Source organism: Lycium ferocissimum, chromosome 6 (assembly GCF_029784015.1).
Source record: "Lycium ferocissimum isolate CSIRO_LF1 chromosome 6, AGI_CSIRO_Lferr_CH_V1, whole genome shotgun sequence".
NCBI lineage: Eukaryota > Viridiplantae > Streptophyta > Magnoliopsida > Solanales > Solanaceae > Lycium > Lycium ferocissimum.
Window position 1 is genome coordinate 13,564,749 of NC_081347.1, and position 24,067 is coordinate 13,588,815.

General features: G+C 34.9%; 2 protein-coding genes and 1 long non-coding RNA gene across 4 annotated transcripts in view; 1 reads left to right on the forward strand and 2 right to left on the reverse strand.

Moving 5' to 3' along the window:
- The window catches only part of LOC132059370 (uncharacterized), a 38,122-nt gene extending 37,723 nt beyond the window's left edge, over positions 1-399 (forward strand). Inside the window, exon 2 of the long non-coding RNA XR_009415548.1 lies at positions 345-399. This is a non-coding gene — a long non-coding RNA (uncharacterized LOC132059370). The remainder of the gene's footprint in view (positions 1-344) is intronic.
- LOC132059368 (uncharacterized) lies at positions 280-10,094 on the reverse strand. 2 transcript variants are annotated; one of them, XM_059451965.1, is made up of 14 exons: positions 9,386-9,437; positions 7,962-8,059; positions 6,805-6,883; positions 6,627-6,683; positions 6,102-6,157; positions 4,684-4,912; positions 4,205-4,291; positions 4,024-4,098; positions 3,825-3,908; positions 1,716-1,780; positions 1,384-1,573; positions 1,201-1,289; positions 643-757; positions 280-546 (listed from the first exon to the last, which is right to left on the reverse strand). In XM_059451965.1, exons 2-14 carry the CDS (start codon positions 7,967-7,969, stop codon positions 505-507), a joined length of 1,176 nt encoding a protein of 391 aa, XP_059307948.1. In that variant the 5' UTR covers positions 7,970-8,059; positions 9,386-9,437; the 3' UTR covers positions 280-504. The 2 variants fall into 2 exon arrangements, with proteins under 2 accessions (XP_059307948.1, XP_059307947.1); XM_059451964.1 differs by lacking the exon at positions 7,962-8,059 and having other exon boundaries at positions 9,386-10,094.
- A 7,054-nt stretch (positions 10,095-17,148) lies between these two features.
- LOC132061131 (uncharacterized) lies at positions 17,149-20,937 on the reverse strand. Its single transcript, XM_059453997.1, has 5 exons — positions 20,782-20,937; positions 20,629-20,727; positions 20,525-20,566; positions 20,151-20,345; positions 17,149-17,574 (listed from the first exon to the last, which is right to left on the reverse strand). Exons 1-5 carry the CDS (start codon positions 20,935-20,937, stop codon positions 17,149-17,151), a joined length of 918 nt encoding a protein of 305 aa, XP_059309980.1.
- Positions 20,938-24,067: the final 3,130 nt, after the last annotated feature.

The following is a 24,067-nucleotide window of genomic DNA, read 5'->3' on the forward strand; positions in this document are numbered from 1 at the left end:
TCTACACTAATCTGCAAAGTTGAGCAGTATATTCACTCCTTATACCTTTATTAAAACTATCTTTGAATACATGTTCGATTATAACTCCAGAGCTGAGCTCTGGATAATTAAGTTTGTGGTTAACGTGGAAGTCACATTGGTTCTTGCTAGCAGTGGAGGTGTGGTTGGTGCAAGTGATGCAAACTGATACAAATTAACATTAAAACTTCATACAGATATAAATAAATCAGATCAATTAAGAGCAAATAAGTAGTTGGAAAATACAAATGCACGCAATGATTTGAGCCCTAAGTGTCTCGGTTGATTAAAATGAGAATGCTGTCAAATTACAGAACCTTCCTCAGTAACACCTATAACATCATGTCTGCGTATACAGTACTTTTAACCTGTCTTTGATATTCAATAGGATCCGAACTTAAATACAAAATCATCTGCCGTTTTGCAAATACAATAAACAAATAAGCAGTCTACAGACATTCTAGATCGTCCACCGTCTGAACCCTCTCAGCCTGTACCTTTGAATTTGGCATCATACTCATACGGTTGCTGCACAACAGGAAAAATACATTCAGAAGAGCATTTATGGATTGGAAGAAGAAGCAGATAAGGACACCAAAATGCACGGAGAACTTAGGCAATTACCAAGAATATGGCTGAAATAGATCTGCCAGCAAACCATCTCTTGTGCATAGCTTGTTGAGCACGAGATGCCGCTTCGACACTATCAAACCGCAAGTACACATAACCAGAGGTATTCCTGCCAAAACACACATCAAGGATCAATAGCTGACAAAAATATTAATTTAATTATGTAGCCAACCGGAATAGCTGATTATTGGATCATGGTATCTGTGACAATAAGATTTTTCTAACAGGAATAAAGAACTAGCCACTAAAAAATCAATAGGTGATTCAACAATCAAATTTGAAGCCTTATCAGAGGGACCGGAACATGTCATGGTTTAGTTTGATTGTCAAGCTAAAAATCTACTTGGTCTTCCCCTTTTTTTAAAATATCAGAAGCAAGAGTTTCTTGCTGTATAGTATATTTAAAAAAGACCACCAAGAAGAGGAAAAGGATAATCCCATCCAGAAGTAATCAATCATAAACAAATTAAAGGATCTGCCAAGCAAAGAAATGAAAGCATTTTAGAAGTCAAAACAGCTCAAAATTCGACATCATATAAATTAACCACATACTTGTCCACGTGGATATGCTTGACCCTGCCATACTTCGAACATTCCTCCTTTACATCATCTTTAATATCCAAATCAAATTCTGGATCCGTCTGCATCACATATTTGAAAGATCAATAATAATGAACCTCCCTATCCTTGATGAGTCAGAAATCTGATGTTAAATATAAAATTCCAGTGACAAACCTCAGTTGCAGGATCAAACATGTTTTTTAATAGCAAACATTCACTGGGAATTCCAATGGGTTCAGGAGCCATGGAAGAAATGACTTGTGTTGGGAGCATATTCGGAAAAGCTGTTGCACCACCCATTGGCATGCTCATTGCTGGCTGAGCTGCTCCATTAATTGCAGGAACTCCAAGTGCACCTGTAACACTGTAGATGAAAATTTGAGCATTAGATTTGCACGCAAAACATGCACCCCCCCCCCCCCCCCCTAAAAAAAAAAAAATCCCCGCGGAAAATAGGAAAAGGAAAACAGAAGAGCAGCCCAAAAGAGGGAGAAAGATGGACAAACCCTGAAGCAACACCGCTGCGGTCCAATTTTGCCATAAGCATGGCCCTTGACTGAGCATTCAATGCCTGGAATATAGAAAAATGATTCAGATGAGTGTGCACCTTATGATAGAGAAGGCAATGATAAGCAAGTAGCAACCTACAGTTTACATATGGCAACTTTTTTCCTATCTCGGCGCAGTTTAATATCAGAGAGGATGAATTCATCAGATTTCTAATCTAATAGACATCCATATACAGAGTTACCACAATGAAAAAGATAAAATATACATTTTCGTCAATTTATAATAAAGAAAAAGAACTTCCTACTAATTTTTACACTATAAATGAAATTAGGCCATTGCTTCCTGAGCAGCTTCAGAATGGATTAGTCTAAGAAAATACAAGTTCAAACCCCTACACATCATACTTCCTAGAATGGATGAAATCAGATCACTGCTATTTTGAGCAGTTTTGAGGATTGTTTAGCCATAAGCGAGAGATTTATACATCAACTAGCAAAGGGAGCATTCAATGTGTGTGCAATTAGATAACTACTTTTTACAAAGCGGTATTATAAAGAATGAAGCATCATCCCACAACTATATCTCGTTCAGCTTTAGCACATGTTCCACACATAAATTTCTGTTAAAACTATAGCATGATAATATTGAAGAGATTAAATAGCACTTCATTTGTTGCACTTATATATGAGTGTGTTCGACATGCTACTTGACTTTGTACATTATATTTGAGGTAGTGAAAGGATATTAGAATGATGATAGAAAAGTTATTTTGGTATTGCAAACATTGTATCAATGTTGAAAATTCAACTAGTAAAACAAAAATTGAACTCCCGAGAAGTTGTGGATATTGCATAAAAAAGTATTATCTTTGGGGCGGTGCTAAAGTTGCACTTTTTTTTGCATCCCTAAATGAAAGGAGTGTCCTGTAAATAGGTCAGCAAGAGTAGTTCCTTTAAGAACTAAAAGCTTAAAGGAACAACTAATACATTATTTCCTAGAACTTGTAAGAACAAGAACTAGTCCTGTGAGCTTATGCAGTGAGCGTCGATGTTAAGGATCCTTTAATTCTGAGCGAGGGCTTGACCCGTAAACTAGCATAGAATTCTGCTTTACGATGCTCTAACACAAAATTAGAGTTCTCCTAGGAGAAGAAGATATTACTCACTGAAAACAACATAAACCAGATGCATAAAGGAAATCAATGCAGACCTTCCTAGCATTGATAATGGCTCCTAGTTATAATCTGTTCTTTTAGCATTGACCCTTCAGTATTATGCTTCGGGTGTGTTCATGGTACAGTTTGGCTTTGTTTTCATCTAAACCGAAACCAAACCAACCATGTCGATTTGTAAAATGTACAACCCAAACCAAAACAAATAGAGTCGTTTGTTTTATTTGGGTTTGGTAGGTTTTTTCAGTTCTTTTCCACATGAAATACAAATTAATTTCATTCATTCAATCTACTAGAGCTAAAGACAAAATTTCTCACATGTCTATCAGTCAATGTTAAGCAAAAAATGAACAAGTTGATCAACCTATTATCTCTTGAAAGTGTGTATATGTCATAAATCTATTAAAAGCGTATATATGTCAGAAATCTCACTACAAGACACGACAATTATTCACTTTCGTACATCAAACCACCTTACATCCATAAATATTTTCAAACATATCTAGCCATCATGATTTAAACAATAAACAAATCACTTTTGGATAACTTCAATATAACAGATTAGAATACACAAGAAAGGATCATAAATACGTAAACAACTTTTTATGGTTAAAATATATGAAGCATCTTTATCAAAGTAATTTTTTTACGATCATAAAATTCATATATTAGCATATATTTATATCATCAGTTTGGTTCGTTTTTTCTTGAATACCGAACAAACCCCACAAAAAAAAAAAGGAAAATAGCAAGAAGTGAGACTAGAAGCTATAATGATGATCGCTTTTCTCCGGTCATGTCTAACACAAACACATGGATAGGACTTTTACCAACTCCGTCATACTCATAATTTCTAAAGTCCCGACCTACTAAAGGGAAACGAAGGCTAAGGCTTGCAAGGTCTTTCAATATAATGATTTAAAAGCAAACTCACCAAGCCCCCTCCTTCATCATCATCAAAATCTGCAGTTTTAGCTCCAGCATCTTGTACTCCGACATGTTCAGTAACGGATGAAACCTGCATTGAACCAAAATGGCCAGTCAAGGCTTAGCAATACTGTCATCCAACAGTATTCAGAGAAGCAAGATCTACAGGGACAAATAACGTCAACAAGCTCAGTCTGTCGACATACCTTGATGGTGCGACCCGCAATCTCAAGCTTGCCATTCAAACTTTGAGCTGCCTTTGCATGTTCAAGTTGAGCAAACTAAAATGAACCCAAATTGAAACGTAAAGGTGTTACTAAAAGCAATAAAATAATGATAAAGAATATACATTAGAGAGAAAAATATTGCAGTCCCCAAAATACTGACTTGGACAAACCCAAATCCTTTGCAATGTCCTGTTTCGGGATCTGTAGGTAATTGTACAAGCTCTACTGGCCCAAAAGCTTCAAAAATCTGAACACACCAGGCATAACAGAATGCAATCAGAAACAGAAAACAAAGCTTAGTCAAAGATGGGTCTTAGCAAGGGCATTGGAAAAGTCAGTTATACATGCTGAAGAACAAATGTTATTGAGGAAATAAAGTACAGGCAAACCCATATATTGGTGCGTGTATCCAATACTTCATTTATAAGAAACAAAAAAGTCCCTATTAACTGAAGCATTTCATAGAGACACCCATATATGTGTTTGCCTGAACTTCATTTCCTCTATAACTACAAGTCAAGGTAGATCAGAAACGCAGAATATTGTGTTTAAGCATCCACCATTATGTATTGCACATGACAAGTGTCTATTCTAGTGCTTCGTTATTATACGCGGATAAAGAGATGTTAGTCTTGTTACCTGTCTAAGCTGTAACTCTGTCATGTTAAAATGAAGATTTCCTACATAAAGTTTTCTCTCTGAGGCAGCATTTGGCCCTACCAAACCTGATGCACCAGCAGAAGCGGTTGACTGAACAAGGTTCTTTTCAGCTTCAGAAGGTTTTACCATGACTGGTTGGCCAAATAGCAAGCGACCAGATAAAGCAATAGCCATTGGCACAGACATAGCATCATAAAACTCAATGTACCTGCATAGATACCAATAATTTATTAACACAACTGAAATAACAGCACAGATGAGGAATTAGACTACATCATCGCAGAACCGAGAAGCATAAAGAGGTATCCTGGTTAGGCAGAGAAAGGACATGACAGCCTCAGCAATGGTAGTACATGGCCCTACTTCCCTAGAACAACAATATATGACCAATGCCAATCAGATCAAAACCGTACTTGGAATTCTGAGAAGAAAAAGATAAGGAGAGCTCAAGAACCATCTCAGAATTCCGCGGAGGTAGAGAAACATAGCCCAGGGTCCCACAGACATGTCAGTAGCCCTTATGCAGATGCATTTGAAATCATATGGTTTAGCATCTGATTCACATCAAAATAAAAGTAAATGCTCTCAGGACCAATTACTGAAGTATTGTATTATGTTTATAATTGGTATTTTTCTACAGACTAAATCTCATAATTATTAACAACTTTTTTAAATGGATCTCATAACTATAACTTCAGATGACGCAATCTTGGGATTCAACTCAGCTAAAATTCACAGTACTTGAGAATCCAAATAACCCTATTCTTTTCACAAGTAAAATCCAAGTAACCTTTGCTCCACCAATCATAATGATTGATCAGGAATACTCCATCAAACATAATGATTTCCAAAGAAGTCAAAAATGCATGTTTACAATGACAACTACACCTCAATCCCTGACTTGAGGTCGGCATAGTCCAAGTCGATCTGCTTGTACCCACTTTATTCCAAACCCAAAATATTTCTCCCTTACCCGGACTTGGAACTGGAAATGTGTGTTAACAATCAGAAATTCATAGAACAACCAACCAAAAGGAAGATCTATAAAAAGCAAAAACAGTTATGAGAAACACAGTTTTTCTAAAGGCAGGGAGTAAAGAGGCCACACAGAAGTCAAAGGAACAAATCAAGAATATGGTTTAGTTGCAAAGCAGCAACTTTGTGAACCACCGTAGTAGACAAACAACACCTAAGTGTGAATTAGGAAGCTTAGCATGCCCAAATGCTACAGTCAATCAAATATGGTTAGCATCTCCCTCCAAAAAGAAAGTAGCACTACCGTAATCCTTGGGACTTTCAGGAGTATTTGCGAAGCAAGATGCACATTAATTTACTTAAGAAAGAAATAAAGAAAAATTACACGCAAAACTGTAGGGTAGTGAATTTGAATGACATACCCAACTCCTTTAGATCGCCTTGAATTCCGGTCCATGATTAACCGCACATCCCTCACCTAGAAATGTATAAAGGAGTGTCAAAAAATAGAAATCTTGATAATAAACTGAATTTAGAGGGCCTTTTGGTACACTCATACTATATACACCACAAGACCTGCAATAGGTCATGCATAAAATCATCAGTTATTACTTGATCAGACTATATTGATCATCCAATCAAGTATAGAATCTTGAGACATGAGAATGTAATTAAGCTACCTGATACAGAAGGCAGAGAGGCAGTTACTGCAACACCAAGGAGATGCATACAGCATGCACTAATAGTTTACGGAAGTAGGGTCAAGCGAAGAACACAAATCAATTTTTTGCTCCTAAACATGAAGTATCATATCAATTCTAGAGGACCACAAGAAAATGAAATTCTAGGACAAATGCAAAACCAGCACACATGGATCGTTAAACCATAAATTGATCAGCAGCGTAGTTCATTTACCGTGAAGGAAAATGAGGACCGAGTGAACTAACCTTTCCTGCTTGTGAGAAGAACTCATACACATCCCTTTCAGTTGCCTTCAGGGGCATCTATAAAAGTGCAAACCAAATAAATCAGAAAATGGACCTTTTGTTCGGATAAATCACCTAGTTTGAAATGATCAAGTCTGTAGATGAACAAGGCAGAAACAAAGACACCAAAACCATCTACCTGGTAAGCGAAAACAGTTCTCTGGTCCCTTTCTGGATCAGCTTCTGGTTCTACTTTTTCTTTCTTCTCCTTGAATCTCCTGTATAAATGACTCGGACCATAATGAGAATATGTATGGCATAGATCATAGCATGGAATTATTTTAAACATGACTTTGTTAACCAGCTAGAGTTCATGCAGACCCTTGCTTCCCTATTTCACAAACTATACAGCATATTGAAGCAAATCAACCGTTAAATCGCATTTTCTCAGGGTTAGTAAAGACCGGAAAAGTATGACGCTCTGGTTATAAAATTTAAGTTACACATAGTAGGCTGTGGGTTTTCATTTACAGTATTTTGTGTAACACCTACTACATTTGAAGGTAATCAGCTACTGTAAACTTCAAAGTTTAAACAAACTTGCATAAATACATGGACATGCTACAAATTATATTAGGACATGATGAATCACCATCCTCAAAAATCTCCCTCGCTGTGCTAAATTTCACCACTTATCAATTAGATAGAGTAGTTCCTGCAGCAGGAAAGATCATCAAGGCAAGCCCCTTCGAGAAAAATGTGGATAGAAGTCAAAAACATTCTATAGTTTTAAATAAGCTAGTTGAAAATGCAAACTTCATTTATCTCCTTCATTAGCTGAATATAATATTGCATCTCCTCATAAATGCTCGAGACGCCAAATGAGTTCTATCTTTTATATCTAAACAGGAAGCAACTAGAATTCCAAGCTCCGGTGCAACACATCATTCCCACCGACAAAGAAAACAAGTATAAACGGAGCAAATTCTAGAAGATAATTTAAACTTTTGAAGCATCTCCAAGTATAAACTTCAAGTTAAGAATATGAATGCAGTAAGTGTTGTGACATTATTCGCTTCCCAGCACCAAAATTTTGAGACTTTTCCCTGCTTTCACAAAAAAGAGTCACATATAGGGTTAATGAATTTTCGTCTTGGTACAGAAGAAAAAGTTGAGAAACTGATACAGCCTCACACCATATGCGTTGCCAACCTAGAAATTCAATACATCATTTGTCAACATCTCAGACCAGATGTAAAAAAAAAAAAAAGTAACCTTAAATCCATCAATGCAGAAACATTAGAAGGATTCAAGAGTGAGTGAAAATCTCAAAGGCCAAAAAGAAACTTAACAGACCTTATCATACTCAATATATGTGGGAATAAGCCACTTCTTGAATCAAGCCTTGAAGGGTTTCCGCATTGTTAGGCCATTAAGATGTGCAAACAATCCATCTACGATTTCAACCCAAGTCAGAATATTACATTCTTTGTGGATAAACTGACACTTTTTTACGCACTTAGACCAGTTTAACTAGTCTTTTCTTAGACCACTTTAAATAGTCTTTTCTTAGACCACTTTAAATAGTCTTTTCTGTTTGAATCCACTAGAACTCAAAAACACTCAGCAGAGTGTGTTCAGCACATACTTAAACTCAGCCATTACCTGATTTTCTGTTTTTTGGGTTACAACAGCAGTCAACAGACAATTCTAGTAAATAAAATTCATCATGGACAAGCCAATGATGTTGGTAAGGACCAAAAGACATGACTAGTAACTGGTACAAAGATAAAACGTTGCACATAGCAATTCTAGAAAGAGTAATTTGAGAAATGAAGAAGATGAGATGCAAATACTGATCAATCTTTTTCACTTCCGCAATGCCTTTCATCACGTTAACATCTACTCCCTCCATCCCAGTTTATGTGACACTCCTTCATTTTTAGTCCGTCCCAAAAAGAATGACACCTTTCTATTTTTAGTAACCATTTACCTTTAAGTATTCCATTTTACCCTTAATGATATGATCTATAGCCACACAACTATCTAAGGCTTACTTTGGACCACAAGTTTTTAAGTCTTCCTTCCATAGTTAAACCCCGTGTGCCAGTCAAACACCTACACATAAAGTGGGACGGAGGGAGTATATAATTGCAGTTGCCAGCCATATAATGATATACCTTGGAAACTATTCTCCAATCACTACCGCTTGAACTAATAATTATCATCGAAACACTAATCATATAGCCATAAACTCAAATTTGTCAAGAATCAACAAACAGCAACACTTCTAATACGACATGTGACTAACAATTTAAAATAAGCTGACATCAAAGAGAGCCTTTCACCACATTAGCAGCTACATAATTGAAAACTACTCTCCAATGACTACAGCTTGAATTAACAAGTATCATCAAAACACTAATCATTTTGAAATAAACTCAAATTTGTTAAGAATCAACGAACAGCAGCACTTGATATGAAATGAGCCGTTACCCTTCTCTTTTTTTTTTAATTTTGTCCGTAAGTATTATCTAATAATCTTATTTTATCCTTTACCCTACCTTCTCATAGTAGCTCTATCCCGTACCCTACTTTTTTTGTCGGTTTATCCTTAGATTGCTAACATTATGTAACAACAACAGGATACGATACAATCTATCCAAACGTTGTACTCATCAAAACAATACGATATAATACAATACATAATAAACAATATGTAACATGACATGAGACTAACAATTTAACAATAAGATTAACAGCAAAGAGTATTATATCACCTGCTGTCCCGTGTTTCAAAATCACGCTCGGCTTCTCTCAACTCTCGTTCAATCCTCGATCGACTCCTGCTCCTCCTTGACCTCTCCCTCTCTCTATCCTTTTCCTTCTCCTTCTCTCTCTCCTTATCGCGCTCCCTATCCCGATCTCTACTCTTCCTATCCCTATCCCTATCTCTTTCCTTCTCTTTCTCCTTATCCTTATCTCTCTTCTCCCTATCACGGTCACGCTCACGGTCCTTTGAGCTTCGTTCTCTATCTCTCTCCAATTCCCGGTCTCTACTTCGATGCCTCGACGACCTTTCCCTGTCTCTATCTCGTTCCTTATCCTTGTCTCTTATGCTGTCGCTGTCGTTGCGAGACTTTTTGCTGCTACGGCGCTCTCTGTTTTCATCATCGACAGCGTGTTCTTCGCTGCCGTCTCTATCTCTTCGGCGATAGCTTTTGTCGGTCTTCTCCTTCTCAGCGCTACTGTTGTTATTCTCTTTGCTCTTCGTTGAAGTACCGTTTGTTTCCTCAACAGTCTTCTCAAGATAATCGTACTCGTCGAACTCCATTTTGCGGTTACGCCGATTGGCTCGGTGTGCCGCCGGTGAAGTAGTACTGGTTAGGGTTTGACGGAACTCTTGAGATTAGGGTTTTTGCGACTGCTTTGAAGCTGAGAAGCTTCTCGAAATAAGGTGTTTGTACTTTGTAAAGGGGGATATTTTTCAAGTTTTAATATCTTAATTTGTTTAATTGAAAAAATGGTCTCTTACGTTTGAGGTAGGTTTAAAACAGTCCCACTGAACAAGTAAAACACTATTACTGGAAAAAAAAAAAAAAAAAAGGTTAATGTTATAAATATTATTATAATATTATAATGCCTCATCTTTAGGAATTTTAGGTTTGTAAAGTTTGATTTCTGCACCAAGTCAATTCTCTCCTATAAATGTAGAGTTCTTTCTATCAGATTTCATCCTTCAAGATAAATAAGTTAACTCTCCTCTTTCTTCTTTCTCCACAATATTCTTCTTGCTTTATTATTTTATAACACGTTATCAACGAGACTTAACTAATTGAGGAATTGACGCTTATCACGTCCACTAATTAATCATTCACAGGTATGATTTGCCATATTAATTTCTTGGTTATTAAAATATTCAGATGGTCGTGTCTAGCTTTGAAAGCCGAAACTCGTTACAATGAAAGTCCACTAGCTATAAATCGGCTTCCCACGAGGTAAGTGAAATCATTTCCTTAGCTTTATCTTAGCAAGTGCATTTTTTATTGCCATGGCTACTGCTGAGTTATTTTATTTAGTATTCCAGTTTTGGAAAATTGACAAGAAAAAAGGCATCCAATACATTGCTATTGTTGTGTTACGAAGTCCAATGCAGTGATAATATTTCTTTTCTTAAGTAAATTCATTTATTCATAGGCTTGTTGTGATTACAACTGAAGATGTGTTAGAGAAAATTTATCTACATCATATGTATGATCGATTTAGCCCTCAAGTAAGCAATATCTTGGTGTTAAATTCTAAGCTATTACAATTTGATATGCTTATGGCTCATTATTCGTATGATTGTGTTCCATTTCGAAGAATGAGAACTTTTGATATAAGCTATAAATATAGATCCATTCCGAAGTGAATGTGATAATATGTAGTAAAGCCTATAAATATAAACGTGCATTTGATTGTGAAAATATCATGATTCATCTCCGAGAAGAGGTAGAGTAATCGAGAAGAAATATTCTAATATTATATGTTTTACCCCGAAGTAGTAAACTCGAAATTTGCTCCGAAGTAGCAAAACTGCGGACCCTACTCCCGAAGTAGTAGAACTTTGAACTCAACTCCCGAAGTAGTATATCTTTGAAATCTACTCCGAAGTAGTAGAACTTTGAAATTTACTCCACGAAGTAGTAAGACTTTAAATTTTACTCTCGAAGTAGTAAATATTTAAACTTTACTCCCGAAGTAGTAAAACTTTAAACTTACTCCCGAAGTAGTAAGACTGCGAAAATAAAGCGGATAAATATTATCCTATTTTTGTACATGTTTTTACTTTGGAAACGAATTGTCAAGTACTAATCTTGGTTGAGTTTAGACATACTGGACCTAATATCAAACTATGGAAGTCGTAGGACAAAGTACATGCCGTTAAAATATATCGTGGTTGAAAGTGTCTAACCGTTTCAATTCAATATCTTGATATCAATTGCAATTCTCAAATCCTTTGGTTTCAAACGTCAAATTTATACTATATTTGGAATTGGCTAAGGGTTTTATGTGTAACTTTTGAAATTGATATAATATCTATATTTGTTAAAAGGAAAAGGCATCTGATTAGCCTTATTTTTATTTGCAGTGGAACTCATAAATTGCCTTCTTTCACTATATTAAACAGGAATATATTTTTGTCCCTTCCCTTTGCTAGTTTGGTCATATTATGAGAACTTATTCCTGTTGATTATTAATTTGGTATTATATGCATGTTTATGGAAAGTAAGTTGTTAGCAATTTGTGGCGGATATAATTAGTTAACTAGAGATTTTAAAGTTGTCAGCATTCGGAAATTACTAACATGTCTTGGTATTACGTAACTTACTACTAAGGAATTGTTCTATATGTATTTTGGTGGTCTACAAGTATCGGTATAACTTTTGATAAGTAGAAAAAGTTTGGGAAATATATTAAAAGCGGATTCAGAGAAATAATGAGCTATTGAAAATTATGTATAAAGCTCTCTAAATGACCAAGTTTTATTCCCGAAGTGAATGAAGAAATACCACAACACCTCCCGAAGAGATAAAATAGCAAAAGATATAGATGTTATTTTGTGGTATGAAGGTCATTGCGCACGTACTTGTCGTACGTCAAATTATCTTGGATACTTTTATTATATATCATTCCAAGGCAAATGAAAAAGATTTTATAGAATATTTTCTATTATAACCACATTGATAGCATGATTAGTTGTTATTGATTTCCCTGAAGGAAATAACAAATTCATGTATTTTTCTTGATCGAGGATGTAATATTTCTGTGGTCACCGCTAAGATCCAAAATATTCAGACGTTAATAGCAAATCTCCCTGAAGGAGATGTTTGAAATACTGAAGTTTAGAACTTAATGTTTAATCATTTATAAATTGTATTGTCTTTAGATGTCCATTTAATTACGTTTATTTCATGACACCAAAGGAAGGTGTCTAACTAAAACTCTTTTATGATACCAACAGATGCTCGAGCAATATTTGGTAGTTAAAAATTAATGATCAAGGTCCAGAAGAGCCTAATCATTTGTCTACAAGTATCATGACACCAGTAGTGTCCGAACAATATGTGATTATGGAGAATAAATTAAAGGCTCCTAAAGAGCTTATATATTATTATATCATTCATCCTAGATTGTAATATTTGAAGGTGTGATGATTGAAACAAAAGTCCTAGTAAACCCGAAGTTTACTAAAGTAAATGACTATCATATTGAAGATTTAAATGATTGGAGGACTAAATATCTTCAAAATATCATAGTGGAAAAGAAATATGAATATGAAAGGTTACTCGATTTGTACAACAAATATAAGCATGATGAATTGCATGCCACAATAAACCAGAAGTTTATTGGTACAAAAATAATTCATGTCATAGTAAACCAGAAGTTTACTAAAACAAATAGCACATGGCATGGTAAACTTTGAAGTTTACTAGTATAGATAATTTTATCAGTTGGCATGAGCAATTTGGCCATCCGATTCAAATATGATGTGCAGATTGAATATTCGACATATATTGAAGAACTTGAAGATTCTTCAAGAATTTATTTTTGTTGCTTGTTCTCATGATAAGTGGATTATCTTGGCTAATGTTGGGATTGAATTTCCCAAATTTCAAAATATAGAAAAGGTGAATATGGGCCGTTCAATTGTTATGTGATGTCTTAAATAGATGCGTCGATAAGCATGATCACATGTGCGTTTATTGTCAACCTATCAGTTTGACATATGCAATGTTACTTGCTCAAAAATGATTGAGTTGAGAGCGTAATTTTCAGATTATGTAATCAAGATAATTCATCTTGTGAATGCTAGTTTATATCCAAGTTGGTTTGGCATTGAATGCCTCCGATAAAAAGCTAAACCATTGCTTATGAGAACAATGCTTCATGTGCTAAATTATGATAAATTTTCCCCTCACAATTGGTTCAGGGTTAGGAACCTGATATTTCCATCTAACAGTTTTTTATATGTGGTATACGATTAATTAATCTACCATGTGATGCATAAAGATGGATTCCCCCAAAGAAATGGGGTGTATGTTAGTTTTTCTAACATAAGGGGAGAGAATAAGGTCTGAGGAATATGTGATAAATTATATATCATTAGTATGATCCTCATTCAAAAGATAATTCTACTCAAATGCTAGAAGCACTGGCCTGTTGACCCAAAATTAATTTCTAACCCAGTGCAAAATGCTCTATTAAATTCATGTCCCCGAAGGACGAGTCTATAGCATACATGAAGTGTGGTAGACTAATCGGTTCCAAACGCAATAATCATGGAAAAGAAAGAGGAGCAAATGATCAATGATCATTATAAGGAGGCAATGTGCTCTTGAAGAGCCTACGACATAACACTTCATGAAACCTCATGAGAGGTTTAGGTACCTAAAAATAATGGAAGTGATGAGATCTCAATAAGTTATGTCACGTTGCGAACCGATACAAATGATATATCGTCGATGATATCTTTGGTACAATATAGCGCAATATTGTAAAAGATTGTGAGGATCTAAATTGGACCCATTTAATCTTTTTTAAATATTTACCGACTATTATCCGTTAGACGTGAAGTGTGAGGGGAAAATTAGTGTGGACTCACATTTAGAGGATTATTTTTATAGTTTTTACTATTTTTGATTTATTTATAAAGTTTAGTGTAGCTTTTTGAGGTGTAATTTCAAAAAATTTCTTACATTTTTAGCGTCTAGTGCAAGTTTTTGTAAAGGAGGATATTTTCAAGTTCTAATACCTTAATGGGTTTAATTGAAGAAAATGAAAAAAAAAAAAATGATCCCTTTTGTTTGAGGGTAGCTTTAAAATACTAGTACCTTATGTATGGTACTGATAGTTTTGGTCCTTTAAGTTTATCAAAAGTTGAACACTTTTAGTCTTCTTTAAATATTTACCGAATTTTGACCGGTAGACGTGAAATGTGGAGGGGAAAACGAGCGTGGACTCACATTTAGATGATTATTTTTGTAGTTTTTACTATTTTTAGAGTTTGATATAGCTTTTTGAGGTATAATTTCAAATATTTATTTAGTGTATAGTGCAAGTTTTTGTCAAGGAGGATATCATGTTTTAATATCTTAATGGGTTTAATTGTTAGTACTAGTTTTTTAACTCAAACTGACCCTAAAGTCTGGGGGTTGATATATTTCTATCCTCGTTACATAATAGTGAGAAGATAAAGAGCCCGTTTGGATTGGCTTATAAGTTGGCTTATGTCGTTTTATTTTTGTTTGGTGGCCATTGCCAAATTAAAGTCATTTGTGCTTAAAATAAGCTCAAAAAATAATTGGACCCATTTAACTTAGTTTATCTAAAGCGAATTATAAGGCGAAAACAACTTATAAGTAAAAAAAATAAGTTGACTACCCCAACTTATTTTTTTATATGTTCTTAAAATGTTTTAAGTTTATAAAGCCAATCCAAACGGGCTCAAAATCCCTTCTTATTTTTCATTGCCCAAGTCATCCTTTCAACTTGTACTTTGCAAAGGGGGATATTTTAAAGTTTCTTAATACTTAGGGCCCGTTTGTCCATGCGAATTATTCACCTTTTTGCGAAATATTTTTTCACTTTTTCACTTTAAGGTATTTGGCCATAAAAATTCTAATCCGGCCATAAAAATTTTAAATACAACTTGAAGTTGTATTTGAAATTTAGAAAATAACCAAAACTTGTTTGTCATTTTTTCCACTTTCAATACATTCAAACAACCAAATATTCTTTGCAAAAACTATAACCAAACACAACTCTATCTTCAACTCCAATTTCAACTCCAATTTCAACTCCAATTCCAAAATACCAAATAAAGTAAAAAAATATTTGGTTTTCATGGCCAAACGCCTACTTGATGTGTTTAATTGGAGAAATTGGAAAAAAAAAAAAGGTCTCTTATGTTTGAGGGTAGCTTTAAAATAGTTCCTTAAGTATGTACTGAATAGTTTTGGTCCTTTAAATTTGTCAAAAGTTATTTTAGTCTTCTTTAAATATTATTAAACTTTGTTTGTTCGACATGAAATGTGAGAGGAAAAATTAGCGAGGACTCACGTTTAGCAGATTATTTTTGTAGTAACTATTATTTTTAATTTATTTCTAGAGTTTGATGTAGCTTCTTGAGGTGTAATTTCAAATATTTATTTTATATTTTTTGTCTAGTGTAAGTTTTAGTAAAGGAGGATATTTTCAAGTTTTAATATCTTAATGAGTTTAATTGTTACTAGTTTTTTTTTTTAAACTCCAAATGCCCCTTAAGTCTAAGGTTTGCTCTATTTTTGTCCTCCTTATATAATGGTGAGGAGAAATAATCCTTTTTTGGTTTTCCGTTGCCAAAGTAATCCCTTATGTTTACAAAATATGAGCACTTTTGATCCACTCAAACATTTTTTTTTCCTCGTATGTGACTATGTATATGTTGATTGGATAACACAATTGATTAACACAATAAAACGCATATAGTAAATGGTATACTTGGTTGAATTTTGAGTTATTTACCTAAAGAATTAAGGATCAAGTACTCAAAGGTATAGCCTAATCGTCAATGAAATGTAAAGGAGGATATTTTCAAGTTTTAATATCTTAATTTGTTTAATTGGAGAAATGGTCTCTTATGTTTGAGGTAGGTTTAAAATAATACCTTAAGGGGTCGTTTGGTTGGAAACAAGTTATCCACGAATAACTTATCCAGGAATTGGTTATTCCACCCACCCACAGGGATAAAATAACACTACAATCCCGTGATAACTAATCCCGAGATTAGTTATACCGTGATTTTATCCCAACCAAACGTGGGATAAACTCATTTCAAATATAATCCCGGAATATTTATCCTTATCCCTCGTACGAAACGAGCCCTAAGTATGTAGTGGATAGTTTTAGTCCTATAAATTTATCAAAAGTGTACTCTTTTAATCTTATTTAAATATTTACCTAACTTTGTCAGTTAGACGTGAAATGAGAGGAAAAAATTAGCATGGAACTCGCAGTAAAAGGATTATTTTTGTGGTTTCTACTATTTTTTATTTATTTCTAGAGTTTGGTATAGCTTTTGAGGTGTAGTTCTTATATTTTTTTTAGTGTCGAGTGCAAATTTTTGTAAAGGAATATATTTTCAAGTTTTAATATCTTAAGGGGTTTAATTGTTACAACTAGTTTTTTTAACTCAAACTGCCCATTGGGTTTGAGGGTTGCTGTATTTCTGTCCTCTTGTATAATACCGAGCATGAGTAATCCTTTTTTCCTTTTCGCTGCCAAAGTAATCCTTTAAGTTTATAAAATATGAGCCCTTTTGGTTCACTCGAACATAACTATGCAACTTCCCTTTTGGTGTGTTTCGTATGATGGAAATTATTTTCCAAGAAAGAGTATCATATCACATGTTACCCCGTGATTCAAAGTCACGCTCGGCATCTCTCAACTCTTGGTCAATCCTCGAGCGACTCCTGCTTCTCCTTGACCGCTCCCTCTCTCTATCCTTCTCTTTCTCCTTCTCTCACTCCCTATCCCGATCTCCACTCTTTTGATTGGTATCTCGCTCTTTCTCCTTCTCCCTGTCTCTATCCCTCTCTTTTTCCTTATCCTTATCCCTCTTCTCTCTATCACAGTCATGGTCACGGTCTTTCGAGCTTCGTTTTCTATCTCTCTCCGATTCGCGGTCTCTACTTCGATGCCTCGATGACTTTTCCCTATCTCTGTCTCTGTCTCTCTCCTTATCCTTGTTTCTTATGCTTTCGCTGTCACCATGAGACTTTTTGCTGCTATGGCTCTCTTGGTTTTCATCATCGACGGCGTGTTCTTCGTTACCGTTTCTATCTCTTCGGCAATAGCTTTTGTCGGTCTTCTCCTCTACAGCGCTATTATTGTTATCGTTGTCTTTGGTCTTATTAGAAGAAGTACCGTTGGTCTCTTCAACAATTTTCTACAGATAATCGTACTCGTCGAACTCCATTTTGCGAAGGTGTTGCGCTTGTCAAGTAGTACTGGTTAGGGTTTGACGGAACTCTGAGATTAGGGTTTTTCGTGATTGCTTTGAAGCTGAGAAGTTTCTAGAAATAAGCTATTGTACTTTGTAAAGAAGGATATTTTCAAGTTTTAATATCTTAACGGGTTTAATTGAACAAAATGGTTCTTATGTTTGAGGTAACTTTAAAATAGCCCCTTAAGGAAGAAATGAAGACTTTTGCACTTTATGATTCAAAACAAGCATTAGATATTTATGTAGCCGTAAATCATCTCATAATGTTAAAATATTTATAAATATAGAAAGGTGACATTCTTTTTGGGACAAATTAAAAGTAAAGTGTGTCGGATAAACTGGGACAGAGGGAGTAAATATTACCGACCTTTGTGTGTTAGACATGAAATGTGAGGGGAAAGAATTAGAGGACTCACATTTAGAGGATTAGTTTTGTAGTTTCTACTATTTTTGGTTTATTTTTGGAGTTTTATGTTGCTTTTTGAGATTGTAATGTCAAATATTTTTCGAGTTTTAATATCTTGATGGGTTTAATTGTTACTAATAGTTTTTACCTCGAACACCCTTTTAAGCCGGAGGATTGCTTTATTTCTGTTCTCCTAATATAATACTGAGTATAAATAATCTTTTTATGTTTTTAGTTGTCAAAAGTAATCCTTTAAGTTTACAAAATATGAACACTTTTGATCCACTCGAACATAACCAAACAGCTTCCCTTCAATTGTTACTAGTTTTTTAAACTCAAACTGCCTCTTAAATGTGAGGGTTTCTCTATTGCTGTCCTCCTTATATAATACTGAGCAAAAATAATCTTTTTTTGCTTTTTGTTGCCAAAGTGATCCTTTAAGTTCACAAAATATGAGCATTTTTTGTCCACTCGAACATAACCAAACAACTTCCTTTCCATTGTTATCTAGAAGATGAGGTGCTATTTGGAAATAAGCTATGTAGTAAAAACTTGTACTTCGTAAAGGAGGATATTTTAAAGTTTTTTAATTCTTAATGTGTTTAATTGGAGAAAAAATAATAATGGTCCCTTATGTTTGAGGGTAGCTTTAAAATAGTACCTTAAGTATGTATTGGACAGTTTTGGTTTTAACACTTTTAATTTCCTTCAAGTATTTATCAAACTCTATTTGTTAGACGAGAACAATTAAAAAAAAATAATTAGCGTGGACTCACATTAGAGGACTGTTTTTATAATTTCTACTATTTTTGATTTATTTCTAGAGTTTGGTGTAGCTTTTTGAAGTGTAATTTCAAATATTTTTGTTAGGAGTATTTTTTAGTGTCTAGTGCAAGTTTTTGTAAAGGAGGATATTTTCAAGTTTTAATATCTTAATGGGTTTAATTGTTACTAATTTTTTAAACTTAAATTGCCCCTTAAGTCCGAGGGTTGCTGTATTTTTGTCTTCCTTATATAATACTAAGCAAAAATAATCCTTTTGTGTTTTTTGTTGCCAAAGTAATCCTTTAAGTTTACAAAATATGAGCAATTTTGGTCCTTAGCAAACTCTGAGATTAGGGTTTTCGCGACTGCTCTGAAGCTGAGGTGCTATATGTAAATAAGCTACCATAGTAAAAACTTGTACTTTGTAAAGGAGAATATTTTAAAGTTTTTAATTTCTTAATGTGTTTAATTGGATAAAAATGAAGAAAAAAAATGGTCCCTTATGTTTGAGGTAGGAGGGGCAAATGAGTGGGTGTGGGCAAATTGAAAATGGTTTGAACAAAAGCGTGTTGAGTTTCAACCCACCCATATTTCATATGGGTATGGTGATAAATGGGTTGGTTGGTTATGGGTCATCTCATATTATATGTGTAATATTATTTCAAGAGTAATGTTTATAACTTTTTCTTTGTCAGATTAAATTAAAATTTTCATATATTTATGATTAATCATTTTTTATAGAAAATTTCTCAATTTTTATAATCTTTTTATAAAAGTAAAATAAAATATATGAAAAGAAAATGTGTGTGTGTGTGGGGGGGGGGGGGGGGGGGGGGGGCGTGGTTCAAGGGTGGAAAGTAAGAAATTTTTTCTCATTTTTTACAAAAGTAAAATAAAATATATGAAATAGAAAATTTCGGGGAGGGGGGGAGGGGGGGAGCGTGGTGGTAGTGGGATGGGCAATATTAGTGGGTGGGATGTGTGGGGTGGGGGTAGGGGGACGGGGAAGGAAGTAAGGGGTGGGTGGTAGAGGATGGGGTGCAATGGTGTGCTTTTTTTTTTTTTTTTAATTAAAGCCACCATAAAAGGTGGAAATTTATTAATAAAATCAAACTGTACAAGCAAAGAAAGAAGAAAAAGGGGAAAAAAAAACTACGAAAATAGAAATGCTAAAACTATGCTAATCCTAATAACACCACAAGAGGAAAACCAATTAGTTCCAAGGCCTTGTCTTGCATCCATTTTTCACATCTACAAGTCTCACAGATGGAATGAATCAAGTACTTATGAAGTAGAACTTCAGGCTTTCGGTTATAATAAGCCTTTTCCAATAGAGTTTTCATAGGACTTGCACGCCTTCACCATATAAACCAAGCTCATAGATCGGCACAAAGACCGTCAGATTCGAAAATTCCTCATGCGCATACTGATCCATCAAAATGCTTGCACCTTGTCTAGCAATGCACCTTCTGTCTAGCACTTCTTGTATCCTTTGTAGTAGTACTGATCCAGCCTTTAAACTCCAAATCAATCCAATATCAGTCTAATAAACAACCAACTAGATATAGTACATCCTTCAGTAGATTGAACATAACATTAATACCACACACTGAAGACTGCACTATATTCAGTTTATTCCCTCCCTAAGTTTTCAAAACTGATCCTTTGTTCTTATTCTAATGTTTGGAGTTTGAGTTTTTTCCATGTTGATTATCCTTCTACCTGTTGATGGAACTTCCTGAAAATTATGAAACTGCATGGTACCTGCAAAATAAAAAACAAGGTTAGTGAAAAAAATCTGCCAAGCTGTTTCCTTCTCTTAGCACATGAGCCACACCAATCTGCTTTCCTTCTCTCAGCCTTTGAATTCTTTTAACTACCAATGATATCCTCCATGGCACTTCCCATATTCCATCTAATATCTTCTACATTGTTAAAGAATCAGTTTCTACTATCAAAGATAATAGCTGATGATCTACACAATATTGTATTCCATCTTCAATTGCAACTGCTTCAGCTATTGCATTAGTAGTATCCTCCAATCTTTTCCGTGCTGCATATACTAGATCTCCATTATGATCTCTAATACGTAAAAGTTGCTGAACTTGGTCCTGGATTACCTCTTGAGGCACCATCAGTATTGCACTTGTATTTCCCCCTTTCTAGTGGTAACTAGGTTACTTTCCTGTGGATAGCTTTCATTCTCAGGTTCTCTAAATATTGCACAAAGAAAGGCCACATTTTTGGAAACTGCTTCATGCCAGTAAATAGGCTTTGTGCCAATAACAATATACCTCTGTTGATCTCATAGATAACCTTGTTCACAAGTGATAGTACCTCCATGCCTCCTTGTATTTCTACCCTTCCAAAGTGGCCACAAAATGAAAGTTGGAACTGCTTGATATAAGATCTTCAAATTAGCTTTGACAGGAGTGTTCCACCATTTCAGGATTGCATGTTTTACCTGATTTAGAGGTCCTGAAATTCCAGCTGCATCACAATAATATTTCCAAACTTTGATAGCAAATGGACCAGTTAAGAATAAATGATCCATTGTTTCTTGATGACTGTGACAACAACAACATTTTGAAGCTACAGAAATATGCATCCTTTGCAATACCTCATCAACAGGTAATTTATAAAACCAAACTCTCCAAATGAGAAGAGATATTTTAAAGGGCATACCTTTGATCCAAAACCTTGAACAATAAGAGGAAACCTGCCTTTTTTGCCTTATGTACTCCCATGCACTACTTACTGTGAATTTACCGTAACTAGTAAGCATCTAATGAGGTTTGTCAATTTCCGAGGTTCAATCGATTTCACTATTTCCCAATGATCATCACAAAACTTCCATTATGATCTCCTTCCATTATCTCGCTAGATCTTCTACATTGTCATCCTTGTAAGCTTGAAACTGATGTTGGTCATTCAAAGCACCTATCTTCAACCAGTTATCATACCATATTGATGTAGAACCTTGATGAGGCTCCCATGAGATATGATGCTCCATATCATTCCTAACTTCTAACATATACTTCTATGTCTGAGTACCACCCTTCCATTGAACAAGAGTTGGTCTAACCTTCTTACAATATTTATTCCACATAAAGTTTGACCATAAAGAGTTACTTGTTCTAAACCTCCACCAAAGCTTTGAGAAAAGAGCTTTTGAAATATCATTCAATGATCTGAATCCTAAACCACCTTCCACTTTGGGATAACACAATTTGTTCCATTCAGACCAATGTTTACATTTACCATCTTCCTTTGTTTGCCAGAAAAATTTATTAAACAGTTTATACAACTCTTTGATGACACATTTGGGATGAACCATTGTTGATAACATATATAGAGGAATGCTTTGCAGCACATTGTTAATCAGTACAGCTTTCCCACCAAATGACAGTAATTTTCCTTTCTATGCTTGCAATTTATCTCTAACTTTCTTCATCACATCTCTATAGAATATCTTCTGTTTTCTTGCATGAAACATTGGACATCCAAGGTAGGTAAAAGGAAATTCACCTCTTGAGAATCATGTGATCTGCTGGACTTCATGCACCAGTTCATTAGATATTTTTTTATACATGTAGAAAGCACTCTTATGAACATTAATCTTTTGACCAGAAACAACTTCATACTCATGCAAAATCTTCATAATCCTTTGAATTGACCATTTGTCAGCAGAGGCAAAAACTATTGTGTCATCAGCATATGACAAATGATTCAGATTAGAACTCCATTTAGGCAATCCATAGCCCTTGTACATCCTTTCATCAAACAAACTATTTAAAGCTCTTGATAATACTTCAACGTGACCAAGATGAATAAAGCGAGGTGATAGTGGATCACCTTGCTTTACTCCCAAGATGAATAAAGAATGAAAGAAACCTTGTAGAATAAAAGAAACCGAGTCCGACCATTAATGAGGATTGAATACCAATTATTAGCTATAATTCTCCAAATCATATCCATAAACACATCTGAAAATCCCATCCTCTTCATCACCTGAATCAAATACTTCCAAGAGACCCTATCATATGCCTTTGCCATATCTAGTTTGAGGATCACATTTGCTGGTCTTCCCCTCTTTCTAATATGTGCAACAACCTCTTGAGTAAGTAACACATTTTCTATAATATTCCTTCTTTTTACCAAACCAGATTGGTTATGAGAGATTAAGGAAGGCGGAATAGATTCCAATCTGTCATGAATAACTCTAGTAATGATCTTGTTGATGAAGTTGCTTAAACTGATAGGCCTGAGATCAGAAAAGTTATTAATAATTTCCTTCTTTGGTATTAACACCAAGTTAGTGTGAGTGACAGATTTTGGAAGAGTTTGACCATCAAAGAAAGCCTTAACTACATTGTATACATCTGCACCAACAATGTCCCAACATTTCTGATAGAAGATTCCTGATAAACCATCAGGGCCACATGCACTATCACCTGCTAACTCAAATACAACTTTATGCACTTTCTCCAAAGATGGCATAAAACATAATAGATCATTTTGATCCTGAGTAACAACTTCCTGCACATGCTCTAAGATGCTGTAGTCTGATGATGTTTGCTCAGAAGAGAATTGTTGCTGATAGAAATCTATAGCTGCTGTTAAGATCTGATCCCTATCCTCCAACCATGCACCTTCATCATTCTGTATTCTATTAAGTTGCATTCTCTTCCTTCTTCCCTTTACCAAGCTGTGAAAAAACCTTGTATTTCTATCTCCTTCTGATTGTCATTTAACACCAGCCTTTTGTTTCCAAAACTCTTCTTCAAAATGCATATGTCTTTTGAATTCAGCTTGAGCTTGTTGCAAAACCATTCTATTAACTTCAGAGGGGTCCTCTTCAAACAACTGCTCTTTGATCTTAACAATATCCTCTCTAATGGTTAATTGCTTAAAGATATCATCAAAAGTCTCTTTACTCCATACTGATAGAGCAGCTTTCAACTTCTTCATTTTTAACTTGAAAGTAATAAAAGCATCTCTAACAAACTCGGTACTCCAATGTTGCTCCACCGTATGCAAGAAAGACTCACGATCTACCCAAAATTTTAGGAATGCAAAGGCTTGGAGAATTGCTTCGAACTTGTTCTCCTGCTGTAAGCAAAAGAGGTGCATGATCTGATCCAGTTCTGGATAGGTGCTCCATTTGTAGATTACCAAACCATTCTTGCAACTGATTATTGACTAAAATCCTGTCCAATCTTTTGAATATGCAATCTTCCCCAGCTCTACCATTCCACCAAGTAA